Source organism: Hippocampus bargibanti, linkage group LG12 (genome assembly GCF_051943395.1).
Source record: "Hippocampus bargibanti isolate YZ-2025 linkage group LG12, ASM5194339v1, whole genome shotgun sequence".
Lineage (NCBI taxonomy): Eukaryota > Metazoa > Chordata > Actinopteri > Syngnathiformes > Syngnathidae > Hippocampus > Hippocampus bargibanti.
Genome location: NC_142745.1, coordinates 4,145,349 through 4,173,124, shown reverse-complemented (window position 1 = coordinate 4,173,124; position 27,776 = coordinate 4,145,349). Strand labels below are relative to the sequence as shown.

At 40.6% G+C, this 27,776-nt stretch overlaps 2 protein-coding genes across 2 annotated transcripts; one reads left to right on the top strand and one right to left on the bottom strand.

Moving 5' to 3' along the window:
- Window positions 1-298: 298 nt before the first annotated feature.
- On the top strand, window positions 299-14,266 carry LOC148890053 (matrix remodeling-associated protein 8-like). The gene is made up of 11 exons (XM_089009318.1): window positions 299-564; window positions 2,222-2,539; window positions 3,219-3,320; window positions 3,389-3,522; window positions 4,693-4,872; window positions 5,336-5,477; window positions 12,035-12,193; window positions 12,481-12,505; window positions 12,740-12,828; window positions 12,909-12,977; window positions 13,041-14,266. The coding sequence occupies exons 1-11, from the start codon at window positions 513-515 to the stop codon at window positions 13,061-13,063; spliced, it is 1,293 nt and encodes a 430-aa protein (XP_088865444.1). The 5' UTR covers window positions 299-512; the 3' UTR covers window positions 13,064-14,266.
- A 72-nt stretch (window positions 14,267-14,338) lies between these two features.
- per3 (period circadian clock 3) lies at window positions 14,339-27,685 on the bottom strand. Its single transcript, XM_089009317.1, has 22 exons — window positions 27,549-27,685; window positions 24,726-25,111; window positions 24,411-24,571; window positions 24,190-24,308; window positions 23,805-24,003; window positions 22,869-22,920; window positions 22,600-22,748; window positions 22,377-22,455; window positions 22,199-22,305; window positions 21,942-22,098; window positions 21,746-21,854; window positions 21,500-21,628; window positions 21,302-21,410; window positions 21,093-21,204; window positions 20,868-21,007; window positions 20,613-20,777; window positions 19,313-19,564; window positions 18,356-19,221; window positions 18,029-18,221; window positions 16,812-16,998; window positions 15,710-15,860; window positions 14,339-15,613 (listed from the first exon to the last, which is right to left on the bottom strand). The coding sequence occupies exons 2-22, from the start codon at window positions 24,983-24,985 to the stop codon at window positions 15,500-15,502; spliced, it is 3,810 nt and encodes a 1,269-aa protein (XP_088865443.1). The 5' UTR covers window positions 24,986-25,111; window positions 27,549-27,685; the 3' UTR covers window positions 14,339-15,499.
- Between the last annotated feature and the right edge of the window lie 91 nt (window positions 27,686-27,776).

The window sequence follows — 27,776 nt, the reverse complement described above, 5'->3', positions numbered from 1 at the left end:
AGCCATCATTATTGCTCCAAAACAGGAATACTACACAGTGCCACAGAGAACGAAGCCTCAAATTTCCTTTTCCAAAAAAAATGGGCTTTTCATTTGTTTGACAGTTTGTCTTACTGGTTGCTACAGTGTATAGATGATTATAAATTAAATTAAAAACACACGAATATACACAAACACACGTACACACGCAAACGCGCGCACGCGCACACAATTGAATCCAATGAAACCGCAGGATTTTGTCTGGGATGTCTCGGGTAAAGTTCTGAGAGGAGGGGTTTGGATGTGTCAGGTTTCATTTCTTGAGACGGCAACGATTCATTTTGGTTATGTGCAAAAGTCTCCACTTCAGCTGAGTCTCTTCAAACACGAATAAAAATTAACAAGATTCCTGGGTCGATGGACAAACACCGCTAAATGTTTTGTTGTTGTTGGTTTCTTTGTATGTTTTTTTTTTCTCGCAAGAACAGCAATCAACCTGAACAACACTCTTGTCACTATAAAACAGAAGCAACATGAAGAGCCACCTAGAGGAGATCTTTTTTCAGGTTCTGATCTTAATCCACAGTAAGTTGATACAATTAATTCCCATTATTTATCTTTGTTGTCTTTCAAATGGCATATACGTGCTTTATTTATAGTTTAATAATTATGTTTTAGAGCCTTTCTGTCACAAGTATGACAATAAATAACATCCGGTGTCACGTTATCATTTATTCCGTAACCAGCAAATGGGACGCAACGTGCACGCTAATTGTGGGGTCATTATGTGAAAAGCAGCAATTACATTTTCTTGTGTTGGGTTTGGATGACTTTCATCATTATAATATGAGTTTTCCAAAAAAATGTGCTAATTCTTCATTGTTCCAGTAAAAAACAGTATACAGTACTCAAGTCACAAACACAAGCAGTGAAATATGAATTTTCTGAAATTAAGTGAAAACACATAGACCTCATTTTTACATAGAAGTTGTACTGATGCACCTTGCGCCCACATTTACAAAGCTTATGTTAAGTTCATTTAGGACTCTTAATAGTTCATAATGTGATTTTTAATGGTTGAAACTGAACTAATAAATAAAGTTTAGTTGAACTCAAAATTCTGAGGAAATATTAATCTGGGCAATTCAACTTTGTATTTTAGGGTTTAGTGTTGTGCCTCCCTTCCCAAAGTAAATACGACTCACGATATTGTTTTGTGACACCTTCTTTGCTTTGTTGTGCGAACCAACTTTGTTGCCAAAAGTGTCAATAACAAGTTACTTTTTTACCAACCCCTCCAAAATATATACCGTATATATAAAATAAATTAAATCAAATACTAGTTATCTTTTTTCAGAGTTGTGACCATGTCAGAGATTAGCTGGCTTCATATCCACACCGAGATTTTGCTTCTTTATATAAGAATGTGTATAGAATGAGCAAGAAACGGTTATATTACATTAACGCTCATATTATGTTAAGGTGTCAATTTGACCTGTTTCCATTTTTTCCGTTGACTAAAGCACGAGATATCCTTTCCTTTTGCTATCTTCAAAACACTTCTAAAATATCGCAATGGGATAGAAAATATGTTGTTTCTCTTTTCAAGTGTGTTTATAACATTTCAGAAACAGTTGTTGCCAATGTTAGCTATTATTTTACTGTGTTGTGTGGATTTTATACGGGTAAAAATAACTCACAACATAATCAAAGTGATTTTTTTGTTCAACACAATATGAGGGTTAAGGGTTTAACTTTCTTATATGTTGCGAATAGATCATTATTTTTTATGTGATTTAACTGTGCTCACCTTGCGTGCAGTGTTTATTTGTGTCTGTGTGCGTGTGTGTGTGTGTGTGTGTGTTGGCGTGAAGTGAACTTACCCTTTCCGCTGTAACTTTGTGTGCACTGTGGTTTTTCAAGATGTGTGTTGTGTGCGCCAGTGGACTGCAATTTGAGAATAATAAAGAAAAAAAGTTTCGGTCTTTTAATTTGTTAACCAGACTCGATTAAAATGCGCCATATTTTCTATCCTAGTGAAAACGTCAGAATAAAGTCTTCAGGAAAGACAGTGGTCAGACAGTAGTCTAATACAAAAAAACCAACACGTCATAGGCCTACAATTATTCAGAGTCAGATCACCGTGATCGGAAATTACATTTGGGAAGGCTCCCTTGATTTGTGCCAATATGCTCTCTGAACGTATTGTGTCTCTCTTGTGTGTACTTTGTCTGGCTCTCAGTGCATGGCCAGTCAGTTAGCAGCAGCAGCAATAGCAAAAACATTGTGATGGCTGGCTACAATGTGAGCGCCCCTGCTGGCTCCAGCGTGACATTACAGTGTGTTAGTGGACGCATGGTTTGGACCAGGGACAACCTTCGGGACAGACAGCGGGTGGTCCATTGGGACGTGTTCCGGCCCCATATGGACAACGGCATGGAGAGAGTGCTGGACATGTACTCTGTAGGAGAGCAGAGGATATACAACTCCTACAACCTGAAAAGAGTTGGCCTAAGCCAGAAAGCCTTTCAGGATGGAAACTTCTCACTGGTCATCAAAGGTCAGACTCACAAACTTTGACCATGTGGATCTGTCAAATGTGGTGCATTGCAATGTTTTTTTTTAATATCTGTCTGTCTGTCTGTCTGTCTAACCATCCACCATACCCAAGCCATCCATCCATCCATCCATCCATCCATCCATCCATCCATCCATCCATCCATCCATCCATCCATCCATCCATCCATCCATCCATCCATCAATCCATCCACCATACCGAAGCCATCCATCCATCCATCCATGACTTTGAACATCTATCTATCGCACCTAATACTTTGGCCAGTAAACTAGATTTACATATAAAATGTAATAATTCTTTATTATGGATGGGCGAGAAAAGCCAAGTTGACACATACTCATAAAGCCCGTTGATATCAGCAGATGATACTTCAGATCTAAATAAATGAATAAATAAATAAATAAAGACTAAATATTGTCAGTAGTTGGCGTTATATTGTGGTAATTTCACACAAGTAAGAAGCATCCTCTGCATCTGAAAGCTCTTTGTTGACAATATTTTTGTAAAATCTAAAAAGTACTAGAGGCATTAGTACTCAGTATCAGTGAATACTCATAGAGTGAATACCCGTACTGGAATCGATCTAAAAAAATGAGTACGAAACATCCTTAATTCTTAATAATATGTTACATTTCTTCCTCAAACATAATGTTGTCCTTAGATGTGACAATGAACGACAGAGGTCTGTACTCTTGCAACCTCCACCATCTCTACTGCCACTTGTACGAGACAGTCCGAGTCCAACTGAACGTCACCAAATCACGTAGGTCGCTATCGCCGAAACGTGAATATAGTGTCGCGGCATAGTGAGCTCTTGGCATGTTCCTCCAGGTCGTAAAGAGCAGCGTTACTGGGATGGCCAAAAAGCCGTATATGTGGTACTTCTGGGGAGCACTGTGGTGTTGCCGTGTATCAACAGGAGAAACGTGTGGACGGACTGGAGCAACGAAGAGGAGGATCAGCAGGTGGGTCTGATGACATCTTCCATGCGAGTGTAATTAATGCGTCCTACTGATGTGTTTGTGAGGCAACTCAGAAGAGTTCTAGGACTGGTTCCACAAATAAACCGTATATTCCGGTATGCAAAAGCCATGATTTTCTTCAAAAGATGACCCTTTTCCTTATACGCCAGTGCGCCTTATATGTGAAGTAATATTGAGCCACAACAGATCTCGCAACTACTGTCAGCAGCCAAGGACTCCATTTCCCCCTTTAAAAGAGGTCGCGAGTAACCCCAGCCTCTACTGTAGCGCCTTTTAATGTGGTGAGCCTTATATTTGGAAAACGTTTTTATATTTCTATATACAGTAAAGTCTCGTTATATCGATATTCAAGGGAGTCCGAAAAAATATCGATATAACCGGGACTATCGATATATCCGACCCTGTTTGCATGTAATTTTCTCCGTGCGTGCATAGAAATAGTATCGATATAACCGGGACTATCGATATATCCGATATCGATATAACGAGACATTACTGTATTATATTTGGAGAATTATTTTTCATATAGTCCGGTGCGCCTTATATATAAAAAAAGTTTGAAAAAAACACCATTCATTGGGGGTGCGCCTTATACTCCTGTGTACGATATACACCAGAAAATACGTTATTTCATTTCCCAAACAAAACTTTTTTCTCTGTTTACAGTAATACATCTCTAGAGACTTGTTTTTTTTTAAACCACATCTTGAATTGGTCTAACCCACAGGTGTTAAAGTCAAGGCCCGAGGGCCAAATCCGGCCCTCACATCAATTCATTCGGCCCGCGAAAGCAAATAAAATGTGTGAAATTCCATGATGCTTGCTAAAGTCCGAACCAAAATTTCTAATTGTCGTACGTAAACCACAATAACTGTCATTATTGTTGACTTCAGATTTGAAAACTAGTTATTCAATAATTTGTTGTGCGTTCTGGATATAACATGCAGAGATGAAACATTCTAATGGTTTCTCCATACTGACTCAAGAGGAAACCGTAACTCCAATGTGGCCCGGCGGGAAAAAAATGAGTTTGACACCCCTGGTCCATCTGTTCATGTTGCCCCTGAGCACAAAACGTTGCCGACCCGTTTCCTTCACCCATGCCATAAAATAAATACAATAAAATAAATAAAACTGAATTGTGGTCCACAGGTGGTTCACTGGGACCGTCAGTCCCCAGGAATCTACCACGATCGCGCCGACCGCTTAGTGGACCTGTACGCTTCAGGGGAGCAGCGTAGCTACGGACCCTCGTTCCTTCGGAAGAAGATGAACATCAGCAACCAGGCCTTTTCAGAAGGGGACTTCTCGCTTACCATATCTGATCTGCAGGTACGGTTTTTAACATGCGAAAAAAGTCTTTACGATATGTTCTATGTGCCACCGTTCATCACCATATTTTCCCAGGCCTTTTTGATTGTATTACTCTAGTTGATCGATGAAAAGGTTTCTTCAGCCGTCAACTGTACTTCTTTAAAGGTGTCGGACGTTTCGCTTCTTATCCAACTAAAGTCTTTAGTTCGCTGAAGAAGCATCTTGGATAAGAAGCGAAACGTCTGACACCTTCAAAGAAGTACAGATGACAGCTGAAGAAACCTTTTCATCGATGGACCATTCCTGTACGACTGAGAGCTTACACAGACGTATTACTCTAGTTGCAAAATGCAAATGATTGTTTTGAACTCCCTAAAATACTCCACCTTGGTATGACTACATTTGCAACCACACACATTGTGTGGTCGATAATGGTCTTGTTGACCGTTAAAGTGCTTTGGACTGTTTGTTGACTGTTTAGGTCACTGACCAGGGGATGTACTCATGTCATCTTCATCATCATTACTGCGGTTTGCATGAAAGGAGACAATTTCAGGTCACGGTGGAACCACCGGTGATTCACGCCACTGTACCAGCTAAAGCTTTGCCCAGCGCAGACAAAGGTAAACTATTATCACATTTTTTTTCCTGAAGTGTAATAAAAAATATTCATTCATACTAACATTTACAAACAGTAGGAGTTCATAGCTAAACTAATATGATTTTTTTTTCTTTAGAAAAAAAATGACTGCTGAGAAAAAGAGGTGACAATGATACATTGTAAGATTTTAAGAGTTTTTTTTGTTTTGTGGAGCTTGAATTGACTAGGACACATCATGTGGTTCTACGTTCGATTTAGAGCTATCACTTAAGTCACCGGTGTCAAAGTCAAGGCCCTGGGGCCAAATGTGGCCCGCCAAATCATTTTATTCAGCCCACGAAAGCAAATCAAACTTGTGAAATTCCATGATGCTTCTTAAAGTCCGAACCAAAATGTCAAATTGTCATCTGTAAACCACAATCTTCTTCTTTTCCTTTCGGCTTTTGCCTTCAAGGGGTCGCCACAGCAAATCAGTGTCCTCCATCTTTAGAGGTTTGATCCGCATGTTTGTAAATGTCAACATTCTTGGCTTTAGATTTGAAAACTAGTTGTTCATTAATTTGTTGTGCGCTCTTCTATATGTAATATGTGGAGGGGATTAAACATTCTAATGGCTTCCCCATATTCAAAACGGAAACCGTAACTAAAATGTGGCCCACGGCAAAAAAAAATAACTTTGATACCTTTCACTTAAAGGACAACCGACGTCACTTTTTTGTTATTTAACTGACATCAGAAAAACGTTCTATAGCATCTAAAATACCCAAAACATGCAGTACGATATTTTTAGTCAAATGCAAAACACCAATAAACATGACTTAAAGTGTCCAAAATCTGCAAAAAATTGAGCTGCGAATTGGGCATGTTCAGAAAGTCCCGCCCCCATTTTGTGACATCACGCCAATACGTCTTTCATTGCTTGTGAATCAAAACAATGGCTTCAGATTCGGAGAATATGCTTTCTTGTTACACATCCAGTTATGAATATGATTCAAATAGCCCTGATGAGTAAAGCATACATGTTTGCAATCGATTGAAGAATTTATTTGGGCCATTTTGAGGCAAACGGGCGGGGGGGAATGTCTCACCCAAAAAGAGGCAGAAAAATGGCAACCAGCTCCGGTGAGGAATGAATCAGCCCGTTTCCACAGGCTGATAAATGCTTTCCATGGAGTTTGCCTCCCTCTGCTGGCGGCTTTTGGGTGTAAGACATGGTTTAAAAAAAAACAGTACAGCAAAATACATTGACATGATGGAAAGACGCTACAATGCGTCTTTTTTACGTGAGGAGGCGGTCCTTTTCTGACGTCACGTACGGACTCGTCACCAACTCAAAAATAAGACTTCCTGAATGTTCAGCGCGAGTCTTAAAACGTAAAATATAGCTATATGCGGTGGAATCTTATTAAAATACGCCCAGTAGAAGTCATTTGAAGCCATTTTACAAATTATGGACACAACTTGTCCGATGACGTCGGTTGTCCTTTAAGTTATCAAAAACTAAAAGAAGCAATTCTTTACATTCAACCTGACAGAAAAAACAAATACAGTAAAAGTGATTACTCACTACTGTGTACTTAACTCCCCCGTGCTCAGTTTCTGGGTTTCTCACACACAGGCGCAAGTGTGAGTGCTTTAACAGACCTGAACTGAAACTATCATGAGTACAATTAAGAGCAAAAAGAAAACAAAACCTCACATCTGTCCTTTCTCTGCTTCAAAACCGCTGACTTCACCTTCCATCTCTTCAATGTGAGAAAATCCCCTTCTCTGTTTGTTTCTTTTTTTTTTTTTTTTGCAATCTCAGCGACTCTGACGGCAGATTCCTCAAAACCGCACATGGACCACCACCCAGTTACCATTTAAGGTCTTGCTTACCCACCACAAAAAAAAAAAGCCTTTCTCATTGCGGACTTTTAATTGCCTCCTCTCATCCTGAGTCTGTTTATGTATTTGCCTGAGTGTGTTACAGGAAGTGGTGTTGTTTTGGTTGCATCAAGCACATTCTTCTGATGATGTGCACATTTCTGAGTACTCATTTCTCCGAGTAGGAAAGATATGGGGAAAGAGCGAAAGCAGACCGTGTTTTTTAAGCCGTAGCTGATAATGGTAGATGTATAAATGTGGCAAAATTATTCCAAAGGTTTGGGAGAAATTCCTGTGGTTGGGTTGAGTGTTGAGTGTGTGTGTATGTGCGTGCCAATATGATCTCATTCCAGTAGAATTTTATCCACAGGAGTTGAAAACCATCTCTGCCCTCACAATTAATCCCCCACTCCCAGAGCTGCAGGAGAACCTTTAAAAATCGTTTTTCCACTTATGATTTAATTATCATGGAAAAGTTCCGTTTCCTTTTAACGGATTATAAGAAATTTGACAGAAAAAAAAAAACAAAATTATCTGGTACAGGGTTGCCTCATCTGCCATCCAAGTGGAACAATAAATTAGCCAGTTTTTTTTGTGATCCTGTGACTGTAAAGTGCCCTTGAGAGTTTTGAAAGGCACTTATAAATGAGCTGCATCATCATCATCATTATTATTATTATTATTAGTAGTAGTAGTAGTAGTAGTACTATTATTATGATGATGATTTGTATTATTATTATGATTATTATTAATAATAAATTTCATTTCTAAGCGCGTTTCAAAACTCTCAAGGTCACTTTTCAGTCACAGGATAAGTTTGTCTGTGGGTGAGCAGCGGCAGCCACACGCGCCAGCGTTCACTCAACCTGGAAGTAACTCAAATCGATAGAAAACCAGCTAGCTAATAGATAGCCAATAGATAACTAATAGATAGCCAGCTCGATAGATAGCTAGCTAGGTAGCCATATAACTAATATATAGCCAGATAGATATATAGCTAATAGATAGCCAGTTAGGTAGATAGCTAGCCGTATAACTAATATATACCCAGCTAGGTAGCTAGCGAGTCAGCGAGATAGCTAATAATAATAATAATAATAATAATAAGAAGAAGAAGAAGAAGAAGAAGAAGAAGAAGAAGAAGAAGAAGAAGAAGAAGAAGAAGAAGAAGAAGAAGAAGAAGAAGAAGAAGAAGAAGAATTATTATTAAAATGAGACCAAGATAACCCAGTATTAATGTGACTTATAACCCCTATAGTTCAATTCATTTATATACATATATATATTTTTTGTGGGGGTAAATAGTGCAGTAAACATTGAATATGGTTGCATAATTGTGTACCCCTGCTTTTAGTTCAACTTTGTTTTCATCATACCGTAACACAATTTCCCATGTCTTTGAAAGGGATTTTGTTCCAGACGAATGAAAACAATTTTGAAGTTTTTTCATTCCAAAAGGTATGTTGTGAAATCACAACAGTGCATGGCGGTGGCCGCATCCTGCTTCGGCTCTATTTTTCTTCAGGCTTTAGAGTTTGGGAGTTGTTTTGAACGGTTCCAAATGCAAGTTGACTTGAGCACAAACCCTTGAGGCTTCTCTTAGAAAGAATGTCAGGAAAAGGCTACTAAAACATCTGAACGTAATTTGGAGTTATTCAGAGGGACTTATTAATGATGGCAGATGTGAGCTGACTCCCATTTAACATGATTGTGAATGTGATGACTTTATTTTGAAACCAGCCAAATGCCTAGTTATAAGTGGGTGTATGTACACTTGTGCCATGCAAATTTATAGATCACAAAGATATGAAAAATTTTTTCAACCAATTCACCTTGGGCTTATTCTTGCGTGTAACCAAAAACACTTGAACACAGGTGTGTACACGTTGCGTCTCTCCGGTGCGATGGGAACTTTCCGTCCTTATTTTTGTATTTTTTTTAATGGATGACCTCTGTCACTTTTACCACACAGCACTTTACCGGCTCAACTCCACGCGTCAGTTTTCCACTTCAGAGTCGTACTATGGGGAACTCAGAGAACAGAGCAGAAATAGTCGCCCCTTGTCAGAATAAAGCACATTAGTGACGATGGAAACTATGAGGAGCGGTTAGAGGAAGATATAGTTTGCAACGTTTTAAAAAATATATACAGTAAAGTCTCGTTATATCGATATCGGTTATATCGATAGTACTGCTTATTACGATACTATTTCTATGAACGCAAGGAGAAAATTTACATGTCGCAGGATGGATATATCGATAGTCCGGTTATATCGATATTTTTTCAGACTCCCGAGAATATAGATATAACGAGACTTTACTGTATATTTCATACATGTCCCCTGGTACAAATTCAAAATGGCTCACTTGGATGCACATTTTCGGCTTTACCTGTTTTATCTACACTTGGTGGGTTAGACCAGTGGTCCCCGACCTTTTTTTGCGCCACGGACCGGTTTAATGTCAGACAATATTTTCACGGACCGGCGGATAAATACCACAAAATAAAATGATACGACAGGCATGGAAACTGTTTTTTTTTCTTTCTTTTAAATATAATAATAAACGTGAATCCATTCTGTATTTTTAGTCATAGACGGATGTAATCTGCTAATTTTTCATTTTTCAAAATAAAACATAATTCGGACTCAGATGAGAAATAAAATGTAAATTATTTATTCTTTCTGCGCGGCCCGATACATAATGACCCACGGACCGGTACCGGTCCGCGGCCCGGGGGTTGGGGACCTCCGGGTTAGACCAAACTTTGTGTATACAAGAAATAAAATCAGCCATTTTTTTCATACTGCTACTACTAATAATAGGTATTTAATAATAATAATAATAATAATAATAATAATAATAATAATAATAATAATAATAATAATAATAATAATAATAATAATAATTTTAACACACCTGACTCTCTGGTCTGCTATTGTTTTATTATGAGCAATAATGTTCCGAGCAAATGGTTCAACCTTTAATTTTGATCGGCTTGAATGCTTCCGATATTATTTGCTAAATTCCAGATTTTACAAGGAAGTTCTCTTTTTTTATTATAATAGATCAGTATTTTGGACCCAAACATGCAAAGATATAAAGTGTATGTGTTTTTTCTTTTACATTTTTTTTTTTACCTTCTTTCACCAACCAACCGTCTGCTGCCATATTGACTTTGGCTCCTATTGACAGCTTGGACGGTTGACTTGGCTTTTTTTTTCCTCCTAGAGAATCCCACATACTCAGGTTTATTTTCCTGTCTTCTTGAGTCAGGAAAGTATTTTCGGTTGGAAAAGGGGAGGGGGTGGTTGAGGTGGAGTGTATTTCATGTGTCTAGCAGCTGGTAAAAAAACAGACACAGGGAGAGAGTTGAAATTAAGAAGGGATATAGGTCACCTCTCCTTTCCTTTATCAACCCCCCCAGATAAAGAAGCGGACAGAGAAGCATGGCCACAAGCGGTTTAGAGAAAATAAACAAACCGAGGAATCCGCTCCCGATGGACAAGCAGTCCAGAATGTCTCTTTGCTGCCTTCCTTCACTGGCACTCGTCATCATTTTGGGCTTTATTGCAGGCACCCGACGAGTCATATGGCGTGACTGTTTGCGTTTGACTCACATGTGCTCAGTGTTGCCAGCTGACTGGCAACACTTAACATTTTAGGACAGTCTGGAGACATGTGCGTTTACAGAGGAGAAGAGGGCTTGTTTCTACAAGTTAGGACTAAAATAAATTTGAGATTAAAGTCAATAAAACCCTTCAAGTCATACCTTTAAAGCTTTCGAAGTTTGACTCCCTGCAGTTGACAAAACCAACTGAAAGATTTTCACGTCGCTGACAAAGCCCCCATGCAGGTATTTGTGTTTATTTTTAAATTGTGAATATTTTCCCTATCATGGCTTTTCACAGTAAAGAGAAAAACATAGTTACATAACTAGTAACTTGAAAGTAACCTGGCTTCCGGTTCTGTCCTTTTTGTGTCATAAATCAAACTTATTACTTATTATTTTGTTGAAAATTATATTTTATGGAGACCTGGGAACGGATTATTCTCATTTTAATGGTTTCCTATGGGAAAAAAAAATTGGGATACACACTTTTCGCCTTACACACTTTGTCTGGGAACCAATTAAGTTCGTAAGCCAAGGTCTCACTGTAGTTAGGACTCTGCCGCTCCTCTATCCCACCTTTTCCCCCCAAAAATTAAAAACAAGAAATAAAATAAAAACAAATTGAGGTTTAAAAAATATTAGGAATATAAAGAAGACACACTGACCTGAAATGGAAGGAATTGCTTCATTTTGCTTTGCTAAATTAGGAAGTCAAACTTTGAAACGTTTTTTGAGATCATTTTAACACATTAAAACGTGAAACGTAAAACTATTACATTATAAAAGTGGAACTTATTTCATTGTCATGTGACTTGTTTTTTTTCCCCGGGTGCGTTAGCAATCACGTTTCCGTAAATGACAAGTTCGTTTTTACTTTCTGACATCTAGTATACGAGCATTTATTTGTTCTGTCTGTCACTTAACGTCACTAGGATAGATAGAGGAACAAAAATAAGATGCAACTTTGATAGAGCGATGGAACCTTGACGACAGCTATCTGCGCCCCAATAAAACACTCAAAAAAGGAAAAAAAATGTCATCTAACTGTTATGGACATTGGACGCTAAGAAGCACAATGTTGTTGTCCTACACTTTCACAGATGCCAACAAAGGCGACTCACCGCGGGTCATCAACGTCGTCCTCCCTGACCACCGACAGCAATTTCTCTTGCCTTTGGGCTTCGTCCTCACCGCCTTCCTCCTTTTGGCGTTTGTTGTCCTCATCATCATCCTCATCACACGCAGACGTAGAGGAACAGGTATACTGTCCGTGAATATTTAGAAAAAATAAACGTGTTTCAAGACAATTATCGGGATGAATACAATTACATACAAGTTACATGTTTTTGTGGGGAAAAAAATGATGTTGCTCTTTTTTTGACTAATATGCCCGTGGCACCTCTCAGTTTTACATTAATCTGAAACGAGAATTTCAAATCCATCTTTGGTTTGATCTCAAGCTTGCGCTCTAATTAAGTGGCGGATGAGTGTAGATTAATATAGAAAACAAATTATATTTCTCACTGTGCTTTTCTTCTGGTTTCAGAGTTATATTCATTGGAATCCACGAGGTGAGTATATATCGGTTAGACACAACATATTGCACACACTGGGCCTGGGAGTATTATTCTTAATAGTGCAGTACAGTAGATTACTGTTCAGGGGTAATTGTGTACTTGTTGGCTAAAAGTGGTAATAGCACAGTAAAAAGTAATGGATCATTCAGGTAAGACAATCATTCTATTGGTGCTGAATTGTTTTATGGCTGATGACAAGGAGCATACGAACATGACATCTGCATTTAGGTCTAACAGAAGTCGCAGCAGCTCAGATGAGTTTGAGATGGATGTTACAGAGATGTCGATGCCCATCCGAGAGCCGGATGACAGACTGGGTGAGTCAAACAGAACCCAACACCATTTTCTATTTGAGCGGATGAATTAACATTTACACATCCTCTGGTGTGATTTGAAGACTTTAAGAACAACCTGCTGAAGGAGGTCAACATGTGCTCATCAAGCAAAGTCATCGATCTGGATAAAGGTAAAAGTTGAACAGAAAAATAAGTAGATGGATTTAATTGACTCTGGGTTTAAACTCTTCTAGAGATGCAAAAGAGTCACAAGTGAGAGGATTGACAATTGGGTCACTGGCTGGTCCAGGAGCTGCTCGTCACACCCACGCTATTGGGCAAGGGAGACTCCACAGAGATGTCATCCAAACAACACACAGCAACCCAAGCCCACATGTTTTTTTTCTGAAGACACAAAAACAATGAATGTTTTCTTCATCATTTCGCGTAAATCCACGATATTACAAGGTACCACAGTGCCACCTTGATGTTATTATTTGCAGGTGCAGTACTGTATTTAAAGTCAGGGGAACCCATTTGATACCAGGCCCCACCAAAAGAGACCAACGAGCTTTAAGCATATTTACTCGAAAAACATCGAAAATGTGCGCGGTCTAGCCAAACGCAGTAGTACTCTTAACATTGGATTTGAAGTATATATAAACAGAATACGCCAATAAACTAAAGAACCAGAATGTAATCGTAACGAATTGATCAAACGTACATTTTAAAGAGCCACATAGAGGCAGCCATGAATTCCCAAGATGACTGTATTTTGACAAGAGAAGCCTCCAACCTCACGGCCTTACCCTAGCGACGTGGAAGATGAAGCTGTTACGCGTGGTCGTTCGTCAAAACGTGTCGAATTAATTTGAACCAGGAGCCCCCAGGTGATCTCAGCGGAAAGCATGAAAATGCGAGCAGAATTTGCACAGTCTGAGCACGTAAAGTTCGCGAATGACTACCCGGCAGCCACCGGATGATTTGCAAGTAGCAATGATGCTAATGCGATATGTAGGATGGATCATAACTTTACTATTACTATGTTTATTCATTATAAGATGTATTTATTATTCCTCATTTGTCTCAGTAGTCCATTGTGCTTTAGTATGTATTTGTTGTACAGTAGAATAACACTGTTTGAAACAAAACCAAAAATCCAGGTTATTCAAATGTTTCATTACTCTTATCTTCCTTGACAGTATCAGTGCTTTAAAACTGGTCATTTAAAATCAATTAAAAAAACGGTTGCCGGTCCGTAAACAGAATGTGCTTGTGTCAACTGGTCTGTATCTATCAAATTTATATTCTGCTGTTTTCCTTTCTCTGGACTAAAACAACATTGAAGGGCTCTATTGTACACTTATGGCTCTTCCTATTGTACATTTATGGCTCTTCCAAAATGTAGTTGTTCAATATGTTGCAGTAATAAGGAAGCGGTTACTTGACTGACAGTGCTCGATTTGAGGATTGTTGTTTTTTTAATCATGTATTAAAATGACTTGTTTTTACACCAGGATATCATTGATGGGCAAGAAACGTACAAAATAACTCAGACATCATAGTGCATTTATTCATTCCTTTGTGTCACAAACAGTCCCTGAATTCAAGACAAATGGCTTTTATTATACACTGAAGTTTTGTGTATACTTCCCCTACAAAAACATGACACTGTTGTGTATAATCAATCTCAATCTAAAATTGGTAAGAAAACCTGGTTGGTTTTACACATTTGGGCCACTGTATGGAAGGAAACAGCCATCGAGCGCTTACTTACAGCAGCACATAACGATAGCTACAACATTCAGAGTCGAGTGGAAACACACACACGCACACACACACACACATAAAGAATATGTCAGTAATCCCAGGATCACATGTACTTAGTACAGTGAGTTTAGAATAGGGTTGGATTTTTAGGGAGTGAATGAGCATAGTTGGGGATCTGTAAATTCTCCTTGAAATGATACAACAATCTGCTACTATTAAAGGGTCCGCATAACTAACGCACATCAACGGCAGATAGTCAACCAATAGAATACAAAGGCGACACTCCAGCAGCAATTCATCCAATAAGGTATAGAGCGTCATTTGACAGAAAGCAGCACGTCTTTGTATCCAAATAACCATTTAAAACTCTACCTTGTGTCCACCGTCATGTGACATTATGTCACGGAAGGAGTTTACATATACTGTACAAAGTGTACACAATGTACATTAAGTGCTTGGTTTGTGTCGGATTGCACAAGCCGGGGGCAGCGATGTCTGTGCGCACAGTGCTCATCTTCTAAAACCCATTTCCTAAAATAGTCTTTCAACCTGTATTCCATTGTCACTAAAGCGTATCGCTGTGTTGTGTGATACTTGGATCGGTCCAGTATGGTCACACCTGACCTATGGACTGAGGGTAAGTGCACAGGGTTCATGTTCATTGGGGGGGGGGGGGCAGTAACCGGGGGCGGGCATCTTGAAATGTGCCCAAAGTAGCCGGAGGAAATACAACACGCAGAGAGGTACAATAGTCATGGTCCCATGACCACACTCACTTTTGGCTGATTGAGCATAAATAGCTGTAAAATGAAATGCCCATTGTTCTGGCCCCCTTTTCCAATCAAACTATCCAAACGAATAGAGAGTATGCCATCTGGCCTGATCAGACCAGATGCACGGTGAGAGTTGTTGAGGATGGGTAGTCATTTTGGGATCACAGCTCTCAAGTGTCCACAATCGAGTCCGGCTCCAGAACCTCCAGAGGGGAAGAGCTGTCAGGGTCTGGGGGCGCAGGCGAATGAGCTGCTCCCGCACCGGCGTTGCAGGTCACGCAACCCTGAAGGACACGATGTTTGGGATGAGGAATATGATCAGATGCATGTTTAGGTGAGCAGCGGAGATGAATAACTGCCGACGAGCAAGCACATTCCACCTGAGTGTCTATCTCTTGTGGGATGGCGTGTTGCTGGATCCAGGGGTGGACCAGAGCCAGCTCCTCACGCTGATCTTGGCTGAACCATGGCTGGAGAGCCTGAAGCACTCGCAGCTTCTCCCTGTCCTCAGCCAACACCTCATTCTGGTCCCTGCAGGAGGTAATACACAAACTAAATAGTCAACCTCCCGAACAATTCGAGATATTTTGTGATGTCAGCCTTTTAAAACCGACATTGCAGTCACACAAAATTAAGCGAGCCTTCTAGTCATAGACACTGGCTATGATAAAACCTTTACGGACCACCATTTGCATCACCAAATTACGTATTCAGGTTGTTACCTCCTTCACTGCCATTCCCAAATGTATTCAGGAATTGAAAATATGACGTCGAGCGCCATTCCTGAATTTGTTTGGGTGCTAATAAAGCGCTGGCCATAACCTCTGGCAATGCTTTTCCCCTTCCACAAGGGGGCAGCATTTCCCTTTTTTGTATGTTTGCGCTTTGTTCCAGCTTCAGCTGTTAAAGCGCGATATAAATATATATGTATTGCATTGTATTTTGGACAACCGCCCTCATTTCAAGCTCATGTAATTCCAGACCCATATAATTTAGGAATTAACTATTTTTTTCTGATGAAAAAAGAGAGTCTAAGGTTTCTTACGCTGCATTTTATGTAGTCTTAAAATTCTATATTTTGTTGGTCCTGGAATTCAGGTGACATTGACAAAAACCCTGGCACTGTAGTGGACACATTTTTACACATTTTCTGGCAGTGAATGATTTAACTGTGGCCTGTCGAATGTTGGTCCAAACTACTTCACTGGCTGTGCTATAAGTTGCTGGATGTTGGAAAAAAAATTAAACAAGTTGGTTTAAAAAAAGTGGAATTGAAAATTAAATGTAGTGTTTTGGAGTAATAGTTTGTGGAATGTTAAAATTATTAATACAAGTCATTGTCAACATTTAAATAATGAGTTTTACCTCACATGGGTCACATGTATATCATCTGCTAAGGCACTAAGTAAGAGATGATCTATATTTTTAAAACGATCAGTATTCGAGAGAAAGGTGTAGGTATCTAATTGCGTATGTATGTACCTGGTGTGGATCTGGTACGTCATCATGACATGCTCTGACGTATGCTGGATCATGCTCCACAGGGAGTTCTCCACCTGATTGTCGAAGCTGCGTGGGTGCTCTGCTGGCGCTTCCTGGCTCTTGCGGGCTTTGCGTGATGTGTCTGAAGAATCGTTGCTGGCGAAGTATTTGCTGCTGTTGCTGCTGCCTGGAACCACGTAGAAAGTGACAATCATTGTTACCTGCTACGAGAAGGAAGCTATTTGTGTCTGTCCCGCAGTAGATTTTTCATAGTGTCTCAAAAGTCACACATTCAAGCTAATTTTGGAAGTCATTTGGGTCAGTTATCATTGTTGGTGATAGTTTTTTCTTTGTTTTATGAAACCACCACCACCACTAGGTAACAGTGGCAAAGTATAACATATGATTATAATAACCAAAAAACATTAAAGTGAGTGCTGAGCTGAGTACTTTAATTGTTTTTCAGGCTTATTATATAGCGGTTAAATTCGCTTTATTATGACACTGAGACATTGTTTCAAAATTAGAGCAGTTTAGATGGTTAACAGAGCCATGGAGTTGGTTTTTGGCATTTTCAAATACATTTGTGATGTCAAAACTCCTTACCTTAACGGCAACCAAAGAGCTTGGAAAGATATTAAGTTACCCTATTGACTCCAATCCACTCAAGTCGGTTTAATTTACAGAAAAACTTATCCTGTCACTGTAGTTTGAAAGGCGCTTATAAATGAAATGTATTATTATTATTATTATTATTATCTGGCTATCTATCTAGCTAGCTATTAGCTCTCTATTAGCTAGCCAGCTAGCTTTCTATCTATTTGAATTACTATTGGGTTGAGTGAACGCTGGCGCGTGTGGCTGCCGCTACTCACCCACAGAAAAACGTATCCTGTGACTGTAAAGTGACTTTGAGAGTTTTGAAAGGCGCTTTTAAATGAAAAGTATTATTATTATTATTATTATTATTATTATTATTATTATTATTATTATTATTATTATTATTATTATTATTGTATGGCACAGTGACCAGGACATTGCATACACAGAAGTGCTAGAATTTTATCGAGATGGTTATGTGATGTATGTTCTGTTTTGATGTCCGGAACAGATGATGTTCAATGTACATAAACATGTGACCATGTTTTCCCTTTTCTAACTGTTTAAACAAATAACAAATATATAACAAGTTTAATAACAAAAAAAAAACTCCTTACCAGTGTGAGAGGTAGAGGTTCCATTGGAGCCAGATCCAGATCCAGACCCCAGTGAGCCTCCAGACTCCCCTGATCCAGATCCAGAGGCATTGGAGCCAGTCCCTGACCGGGCATCTTCTTGCAGCAGAAGGTCGAGGAGCTCACTGGAAGTGGACTGAGCATCATGGTTTGCAGAATCACCAGGGGCATCAACCTACGGAGGGCGAAATTATTTGGTCAGAATCCTAGTGTGAACTGCGACAAATCTGTATCAAAAAAAGTGATCATTATTGACTGCATTAAAAGCAATTGTGTTAGTTGTGATGAGAGAAATGTTATTGCCTTCACCTCATTGTCACCCTGCTCATGGATGCTTTCTGCTAGGTTGTGTCCAGTGCTGCTCTGTCCTTCACTCGGTTTGGGCAGTTCCTCCTGCAGTAAGTTGAGCTGAAGTGGAGAGCTTGAGCGTGAGCTGGAGAATAATGCGCGCGGGCCTGCCGTCTCCTCCTCTTCCCCAACGGAGGAGCAGGCCCTGTGTGAGCCGAGCAGGAGGCCCGGGGATGTCTGAGCTTGGGGCACAGGCTGGACTTGAAACTGGGGCTGTGGAAAGGGGACAGCAGGGGCGAATCCGGCCATGGTCATCGGAGCCTGGGGCAGCATGGAGGCGATGGCGGGGGGGTAAATGGAAGGATAACCTGGTGTGAATGTTGGGTAGTTGGGCAAGATGACAGCCATGACTGGTGTCATGAAGGGGTTGAGACTCTGGGCTGTTGCCATGGGTTGAATGTTGGAAAAATTGGTGCTATTCTGCAGATTCTGGATGGGTTCCATCTGTATATTTTGCATGCCAGGCACGTTGTGGTTTTGCTGCATGAGATGGAAATTATAATTGAACTGGGTCTGGTCCGGGGGCTGCACTACCATAGGAGGGGCTCCAGATAGCTGTTGTAGTCTTGACGGTTGCTCCGGGGCGGGTTGTGGCGCCAACATGGGAAAGAATGGCGCTTGAAGTGGAGATGTTTGATTGTATGTCGCTGCCATTTGAGGCTGGGAGCATTCCGACGAGGGCCAGGAGGAGTCTGGGACACGACGAGATGGTCCAGCTGGAGAAGCATAGCTGTCTGAAGAGCCCACGGGTTTGGGCCGCCTAAGTCGAGGCTTTACTCTTCGAGAGCGGTTCAGCCCACCGATGCTCATTGGACGCTGATATTCACCTGTTGTCAATTTCAGTTGAAACGGGGGCATTTTAATATGCACAAAAAATGTGTGTGTGTGTGTCAGCCCTTTGTGTTCGTCAACACCAACCTCTGTGTTGAGAGTGAGCCATGGAGCTGTTGTCCAGCTGGAGATAATAACTATAGGGGCTCTGCAGAATCCGATTTCGGAATCGGTCCACATATTCCTGCTCTTCCTTTTGAGTGTGAGCTGAAAGCACCTCCTTGGTAAGACCTATAAACCTTCTCTCCTCGGTCGCAGGGCTCGGTGCCGGACGACCTGTGGCTGGAACAGCATCAGTGGGCTCACTGTCCATTGGCACGTCCTCTAGCGCCATAGCTTCTGTTGCGGGGGAACCATAGACACACAAAAAAATATATATATATCAGAAGGAGAAGCGTCTTATAATAGTACAAATATATCACTGTGTTTTCCGCACTATAAGATGCACCTAAAAGCCTTCCATTTTTTTTCAAAAACTTTATAATCCAGTGCGCCTTATGTATGGAAAAGTGTTTTAAATGTCATTCATTGAAGTTGTGCTTTATAATCCAGTGCACATTATAGTCCAGAAAATACGGTACGTACAATTAAGTTGTGAGACACCTAAAATTTTAAGAAGACTGTGCCAGACTATGTATATCAACAAAGGGATAAATGTGATGTGGAAAAAAATTGTGAGCCCTGATCTGAAGTCCATCATTTTGGATTAACTATAACATACCTGTCAACCTTGGCTAACAGCTGTTGTTATAAATTATTACAATTCCCGTGGACAAGTTGTAGTACACCATGCATTATTTGAAATGATAAAAAACGCTAACAAGCGGAAATGCAGACAGCTTACCGCGCATGCGCACGTTATAATTTATCAATCGGACTGTACGCAGCGATAAAAAAATATGTACAATTGTGGATTACTTTTGCTGGTTTGCCGTGACAATAGCAGCGATCGGCAGCAGCATTGTCATTGGCTACCTACAGGTGAGACCAACAGGATTTGAGCCAAAATGGTCTTTGTAAGATTGGTTATTTTTTCTCCAGGTATAAAAGTTGTAGTTCACAGTACATTACAGTAAAGTCTCGTTACATCGATATCGGTTATATCGATAGTACTGCTTATTACGATACTATTTCTATGAACGCAAGGAGAAAATTTACATGCCGCAGGATCGGATATATCGATAGTCCGGTTATATCGATATTTTTTCCCACTCCCGAGAATATCGATATAACGAGACTTTACTGTATTTGAATTGATAAAAACAAATGTATGAAATACAAGGAAAATGTATACATTGACAAGTATGCTATGACATTACACATTTGCTGTCGCTGCAACAGATAGTTCTCCAATTACAAATCCGTTCAGTGACTATATCATACATACCGGATTCAGGTTGGGGAACATGGACGATGGTGCTGCTGTATGAACACTGACTGGTGACAGAGACCACACTCATCGCCTTAGTGGACATGGTGATGTCTGTTAGGGGAGCTCCAACAACAGCTGCTGTGCTAGGTCCGACCGACACCTCGCTTTCCAACATCGCCACTGAACAGAGAGAACGCATTTGGGAGAAAGAAACGAGTTAAAAAAAAAAAAGATTCAACGAAAAGACTTGATTAATGTGAGTGTGTTTACCATCTGAAGCAGCTTGAGCTGTGTCATTGGCTGTGGCAGGTTTGTCATCTTCAGAGGTAGAGGATGAGGAAGAAGAAGTGGCAAGGGAATGAGATTGGCTTTTCCGCTTCAGAGCTGGCCCTGTACAGCTCTCCAAATACCTGCAGGAAACCGCAGAAGACATACAGTGGGTAAGCAGATGAAAAGGAATAAATAAAGATCACACAAGGAACACGCACACTGTACCTAATTATGTTGTCCACACAGTTGATCTGCTGGTAGGAGGGAATGTGTGTTGGTTTCCTACTTTCATCAGGATCTCCCACCTCGGGATGGGAGGGTACAGGAACCAAATGTGCTTTAAAACGAGAATGTTATTTCAATTAAGATTCAACATCACCCCAAAAGAGAAAACACTTTATTTGGACTTTAGATCATTTGTTGGTTTGCACTACCTGGGGCGGGTTTGCCAAGAAGAGTAATTTTATGACTGGTATCAAAATAGGGCTGTTTTCCCCAATTTCTGACTCTGTTCACATCTGCCGAGATTTGCTGAATAGTCATCTGCACGAAGACAAAGACATAATGTCATTCAACTTTGGTGTCTCGTTGACACTTCACAACAAGCGTGCGGTGGTGATTTCGGGACTTACGGGTTCTCGGTGTGAGTCCTCCCACAAGTTACCGTTGCTGTCGCTCGAAGAAGCTACGCTGATGTAATGCTCGTGAGAACCGTTACTTCCTAAACTGCCATAGCCACTGGAACCGTTGTTATGGATGGGCTGCGGGGTGGGATGGAAGTGCTTATTAATGAAGATGAACAAGCCTTGAAAAATTTCCTTTGCCAGCAATGTTATGACGTGCATGTGTAGCATCACATAAACTCATTTCATAATCACCTGCAAGAAGAGTTTATAGATCTTGGCTTGCAAATCTTTGATTTCTTCATGGGTCACCGTTAAATACTCTTTATTCTGAGCAGCAAACACATCCTCATTCAATGGAGTCCTAGCCAAATGGCAGAAAGATACATAACAAGTCATTTCTCACATTTAATTATCTACCTAAGACCACTGCGGGGTTATTACGGCTTACGTTCTGACTTTATGGCGTCCTATGATGAAGGCCACTTTGCGGCTCCAAGGGTTGATGAAACTGGACCAACTGGTGTCCAGTGTGATATAATCTCCATTCTGACATCGCAATCGAACCGGCGAGTGTTCAAACGGTGACTGTCCTGCATACTTCAACACTATTGCAAAATGAAAAAAAAGGAAAAAAAGAACAAGCAGTTTGACATTGTAGTCATGTGGGAATTTGTCAGCGGATAGGTCAGAAAAGTCAAAGCTTACCCTTCCGGTGCATTGACAGTAAGAGGGCACGGTCGTCTGGATGAATGCTGGTTAACAATGAGGTGCCAATCAGATCTTGAGGGAGGTATCCTAACAATGGCACCGCCCTGTGGTGGAACGTCACAAAATTAACCTGATGGTCAGGTGAATTCCTAACTTGAGGTGAATAGATAATGACCTGTCATCCACTTCGAGGAACACGCAGCCAGGCGAATGGGTGGTCGTGAAGATGCGTTTGTCCATGGGAATGCGAGGTGCTGGGAATGAAAATAACACATCACTTGCATGACACTCACAAAGGAAATTACACATCGACAATGTGAACTGAGCAAAATTGTGAGTTTATCATTGGGGTAGAACTGAATGTGTAAGGTGTATGCAGAATTACTGATCACAATTACCCTCATATCCTGAAATGATCCGTTCAGCCAGTGCCAAGCAGCACAGCTCTTCCTCCCCCCCGCTGCTGCCTGTTCCCTGCACTTTCAGCAGGTAAGGGGTGACACGAAATGGGTTGTAGCGCATCTCACCCTCGCGATCCTTGCCTCCTCTGAAACACCAATATCAAGTTTAATGTCACGTCACCAGTTAGAGAATTGCAGTTTAAGTAATTTTCTGCTTGAGTAATTGGTGCTTTTTTTAAATCACATATTGCGACATAAATGCTGACCTGATTCTGCAGAAGAAAGACTTGACTTGGACTGAGTCAAATAAAACTCCCGCTGTAGAGGTAGAAACAAAGACATGTCATTTATTTTCAATAAGATACCAAAGTCCATTACAACCACCCTACAGTATAAAGAAAATATATGGGAGCGTGCAATACTTAGCGTTGCCATTTGGCGAACGACCAGGAAGAGTTACAGAATCTTACGAACGTCACTATTCACTATAAGGCACAGCAACTACCAGAAGTCTGATTTTAACACACTCCTATAAAGTGGCCCTTCTGCTCTTTATAATCAACTATTTTTTACAGAAAATCCCATGCAAAAAAAAAACAAAAGAGCATGGGAAAAAAAATCACGTGAGAAGCACAAAGTGGAATTTTTTAGCCTCAAGAGCTACGGGTTAAATTTTCAAATTAAGATCACAGCTAGAATTTTTCTCCTTTGTGTTTGCTTTTATTTATGGCCGCTTCCTTGTTCCTTGAAATAACAAGAGAGTGAAACCAAATGAAAAGTAGTCATGTGAACGCGGCGGTAAAAGGAATCCAACGTTGTCTCTGTTCTTATCATCATTATGATTCATCCGACTAGTAATACTGGTCAAAATGTCTGCTTTTGACTAACAAAGCTAACCTAAAACTCGAGTGGCTGCCTTGCACGCCTTTTACTCTTTTTTTGTTTGTGACAAAAAATACTATGTGTTTCATGGAGATGGTGCATAGTGTGCAGTGCAAACAGGCTGTTGGCTCAGTGTGGACATTGTGTACGCATTGATAAATAGTGATGATAATAATAATAATAATAATAAATTTTATTTCATACTTCACCTCACTTTAAAACCTCTCACTTTTGTGCATTTGGGCTTGATGTAAGTAACCAGTCACAATAAAAAATAAAATAAAATAAAAGCAATATGAATAGTTGTCTCACAAGCACACCTGTGTGTGAGTTGGTCCAAGGCGGGAGATGCGGCTGTGCCGTATACGAGTAGAAGACGTTGACATCCTGGGCGAAGAGTAATTCCACAAACTTGGCGGACTCCAGGAATTTCCTCTTGCAGCCCAGGATGCTGGAGGCCTGCTCGGACGCGTGTAGCACACGGCCGCTCGACAGGGAGAAGACCACCACGAAGGAGTCCTACACAAGGACACAGAGGCGCATGCACACAAGCAAGCCGAGTCACACACACACACAAAAGCAGTAAACACAAATACACTCACACACCCACCCAGGTGTAAATAAGGAGGGACAAGTACAAATGTGTCCTTTCACGACATGCGCAATTTTGATGTTATTCTGGTAAGTGTTGACTTGTGTACCTACCGTATTCTTCAGGGTGTGTTCTGAGGTGACTCTTTCCAGCTCTTCGCGAGTACAAACGGTGGCATTGCTCTTCTCATCCTGGCCATTTCGCATCAGCAATTTGTAATACTCGCTATTGGCTGCGAAGAAGGACAAACGCTTGTAAGCATTGTTGTCAGCATTCGTCCTCTAAAACCAAATTCTCTCGGGTGAGAATCATATTTGATGAAGCAGCAGGTTACCTTGCACTTGCTTGACGCACTTGAGGGCGTAATGCAAGGCCTCGACAGTGCTGGCTTTGCTACGGCTGCGTTTGTCAAATGGAAGCCTCTTCTTCATCTCGGTGACTGTGCTCATCATCTCTTTGTGGACCTGACCTTTACTCCCATCTGTATTCACGCTGCTGCGCAGAGAAAGACACATGAGGGATAGGCGGGGTTAGGAAGCCACTGGTTTACAACATGCAGCAATGGCATTTGCGGATGTTTGTCAATATTAAAAAAGAATGACAATGCGATCATAAAGTAATATTCTGTGTGTTAGGGTTGTCGTAATACCTCTTTGTGGAGGCCGAGGTGGATCCTGTGGCGCTGTGATTATCTGGAGAGGCGAGGTCGGGCGAAGTCATCTCTTCATCTTCCTGCGCCACTTCTCCACACACGTGAAATCCAACGTTTGTTGATTGAGTCCCGCTGAGCCGCTGCGCCGATGACATTCTGTCTTCTCTGCCACCTTGTCCTGTAGCCGATGGCCTTCCGGGTTCCTCTAAATCCGGGCCGCAGTCAACGGCGGGCATTTCTTCGCTTCGGTCACACATCAGTAGTAATTTTGCATATCACCCTGGTCAGCGGGGGTCTTTATATGATCAACAACAGGAATGGGTTCCATGAAGCCTTTTCTCGGAATCTGTTTGGAAAGCCGGTGAGGTGGTTCGCCTTCAGCACTGCGGATTTGAAGTACAAAAAAAAGATTTTAATAAAATCGCTCAATAACAAGCCAGTGAAAACGTCCTGGAAAGTCTCTGTAGGATTACATAATCAGCAAGCTCAATTTAGAGTACTGGAAGACATCTTGAGATATTATAGCTGGGCTGATAAAAATGGGGAAAAATGCAGGGATTATAATGATTTGCTTTGACATGAAGGAGACCATTACACCTCATAAAACCACGTTTCAGCCTTTGCTCTTTAGCAAATGAAACCGCCTGCTCATAGAGTACTTTGAAATTATATTTGCCCCCTCCGGATATCTGTGTTCGTTTCACACTTATCACAAACAGAGGCTTCAATAAACTTAATTCTAATCCACACAGAGACTATGCAAGGAAATTCAAAAGGCTATGTGAAAAAGTAATTGCCACCCCTTGTTAAATCACAAACCGTGACTTCAATTTCACAAACAACACTCTCGTACCACATTTGATGAATCAAGAAATCACAAGAATTGAATCTGTCAGACAAAATTAAGTAGGCTACAAGAGCTCAAGAAACAAAACAATCATGCCACAATCCAAAGAAATTAGAACAAAACATTTTAAAATCTATCAGACTGGAAAAGGTTCCAATGACATTTGCAAGACTCTGGAGTTTCAGCAAACCACTCCTAGAGCCATTATCCGCAAATACATAAAACTGGGAACAGTGGCTTCCATTCCTAAAAGTTGTTGACCAGTTTAAATGACTACAAGAGTGCAATGACGACTCATCCGGGAGGTTGCAAAAGAACCGAGAACAACAGCCAAGAAACTCCAGACCTCACTGGCCTCAGTTCAAATCAGAATTCACGGACCCAAAACGGCAACCATGGGAGAGATCTCAGACAGAAACTACTGCTGTCCAAAAAGAAAACCAAGGCTAATCTGATATTTGCCAAAAGACATCTTTACGATTCTCAAGACTTGGAAAAAACATACTGTGGACTGATGAGTCAAAACTGAACTTTTTGTGCGGCCTTTTATGGGGTAAAAATGACAAGAGGGTTTGATATAAAGAAAATTATGCCATTACGAGGTATAATGGTGGTGGTGTGATGGCCTGTGATTGCCTTGTTCCCTCGGGAACAGGACAATTTACTGTGATTTATGCTGAGGGAGAATGACCAGCAATCGGTTTACGCCCTCAAACTCAAGTGCTCTTAGATCATGCAGTAGCACAATGATCCGAAATACAACAGCAAGTCCACCTCCGAATGGAAATGAAAATTTCATGAAAAAAAATATTTTTCCACTGGTTAACAAGTACTGATTTCAAACACGATTGAGATACCATGGTGTGACCTTTAACAGACAGTTAATGCTACAAAACTTTCCAATATGTTTGGGGCAATTCTACAAAGAAGAGTGGGCCCAAAATCCTCTACAACAATGTGAAATACTCAATGAAATATTGCAAACGCTTGGTTTCAGTTATTGCCAATTGTGCCACAATCCATTGTTAGATTTCATTTTCACATGTATGAGATATTGGGACAGGTATTTGTGAATTTATTTGTGCCTCAGAAACTCCATTTTTTCACCTTACGTTGTTTATATGTGATATTAAAACTCGTCTGGTGAACTGAAACCTTTGTGAGTGATAAATATGCAAAAGGACACATACTTCAGCACCTTTTGAAAGTTCAAGGCCTCTTCAGACATTAACCCCAAGAACAAACAAAAAAAATCATGCCACCTCCCCAAATTGCCATGCCTACTCTTGTTAACCAGAAAATTGCATGAACTGCATTTGGATGGAAGTACTTCTGTGCCACTGACTGGCAACTAGTTCAGGGGGTTCGTCTGGCTTTCGAGCAAAGTCAGCTGGGAAAGGCTCCAGCAACCCCCGTGACCCCCTTCTGGATAAACGTGTTGAAAATGGGTGTGTGGATATTTCTGTGCCATCAAGCGAACACGCACAATTACATTTTCAAAAGATTTAAATAAAAGTCAAAAACAAAACAAAGCGCAATAAAATGACAGAAAATTTGAAAAACCTGACGTAAGTGGGGAAGTAAGACGACAGTTTCTTGACCACTCCGGTCATCAAGATTATTAGAGTGCTTGATGCAAATGCACTCAAGCATTGCAGTTTATTTCAAATATACTTTAAGATTAACGTCTTGCGTTACGGTAGACATGTTACTCAACATTAGCTACTTAACGGCTTCACGACGGAGATAATCGACCGCCTCCGTAGCAACGCGTCCCCCTTGTTTAAAAATGATCACTGTCATTCACGAGGTTAGCTAGTTGTCATATGAAATACTGATCACCAGAAAAATATTAATTACAAGATTTGTTTCCGCAATATGTGCGGTTATACAGTGGACGGTGTGACTAGTTAGCGGACATAGTAGCATTAAACAAAAACACACCACAAACAGCTTTTTGTGAAATATTTTACCTTTTACTCTACACGCGTTTCTCCACTTGAATGTATTTTTCCGTGAACAGGTCGTCTAGTCGAAATAAAACTATTAAAAATTAGATCTCATTCACGAAGCTAAGTATACCGTCGCGCTTGACACATTTGAGCAACGTGAGTCCGGTTTTGAATGGCTCCGCCCAGTACACTACGATTGGACGTTGTAATTTACATGTGTTCTTTGAATGGTTGAAACATAAATTGTGG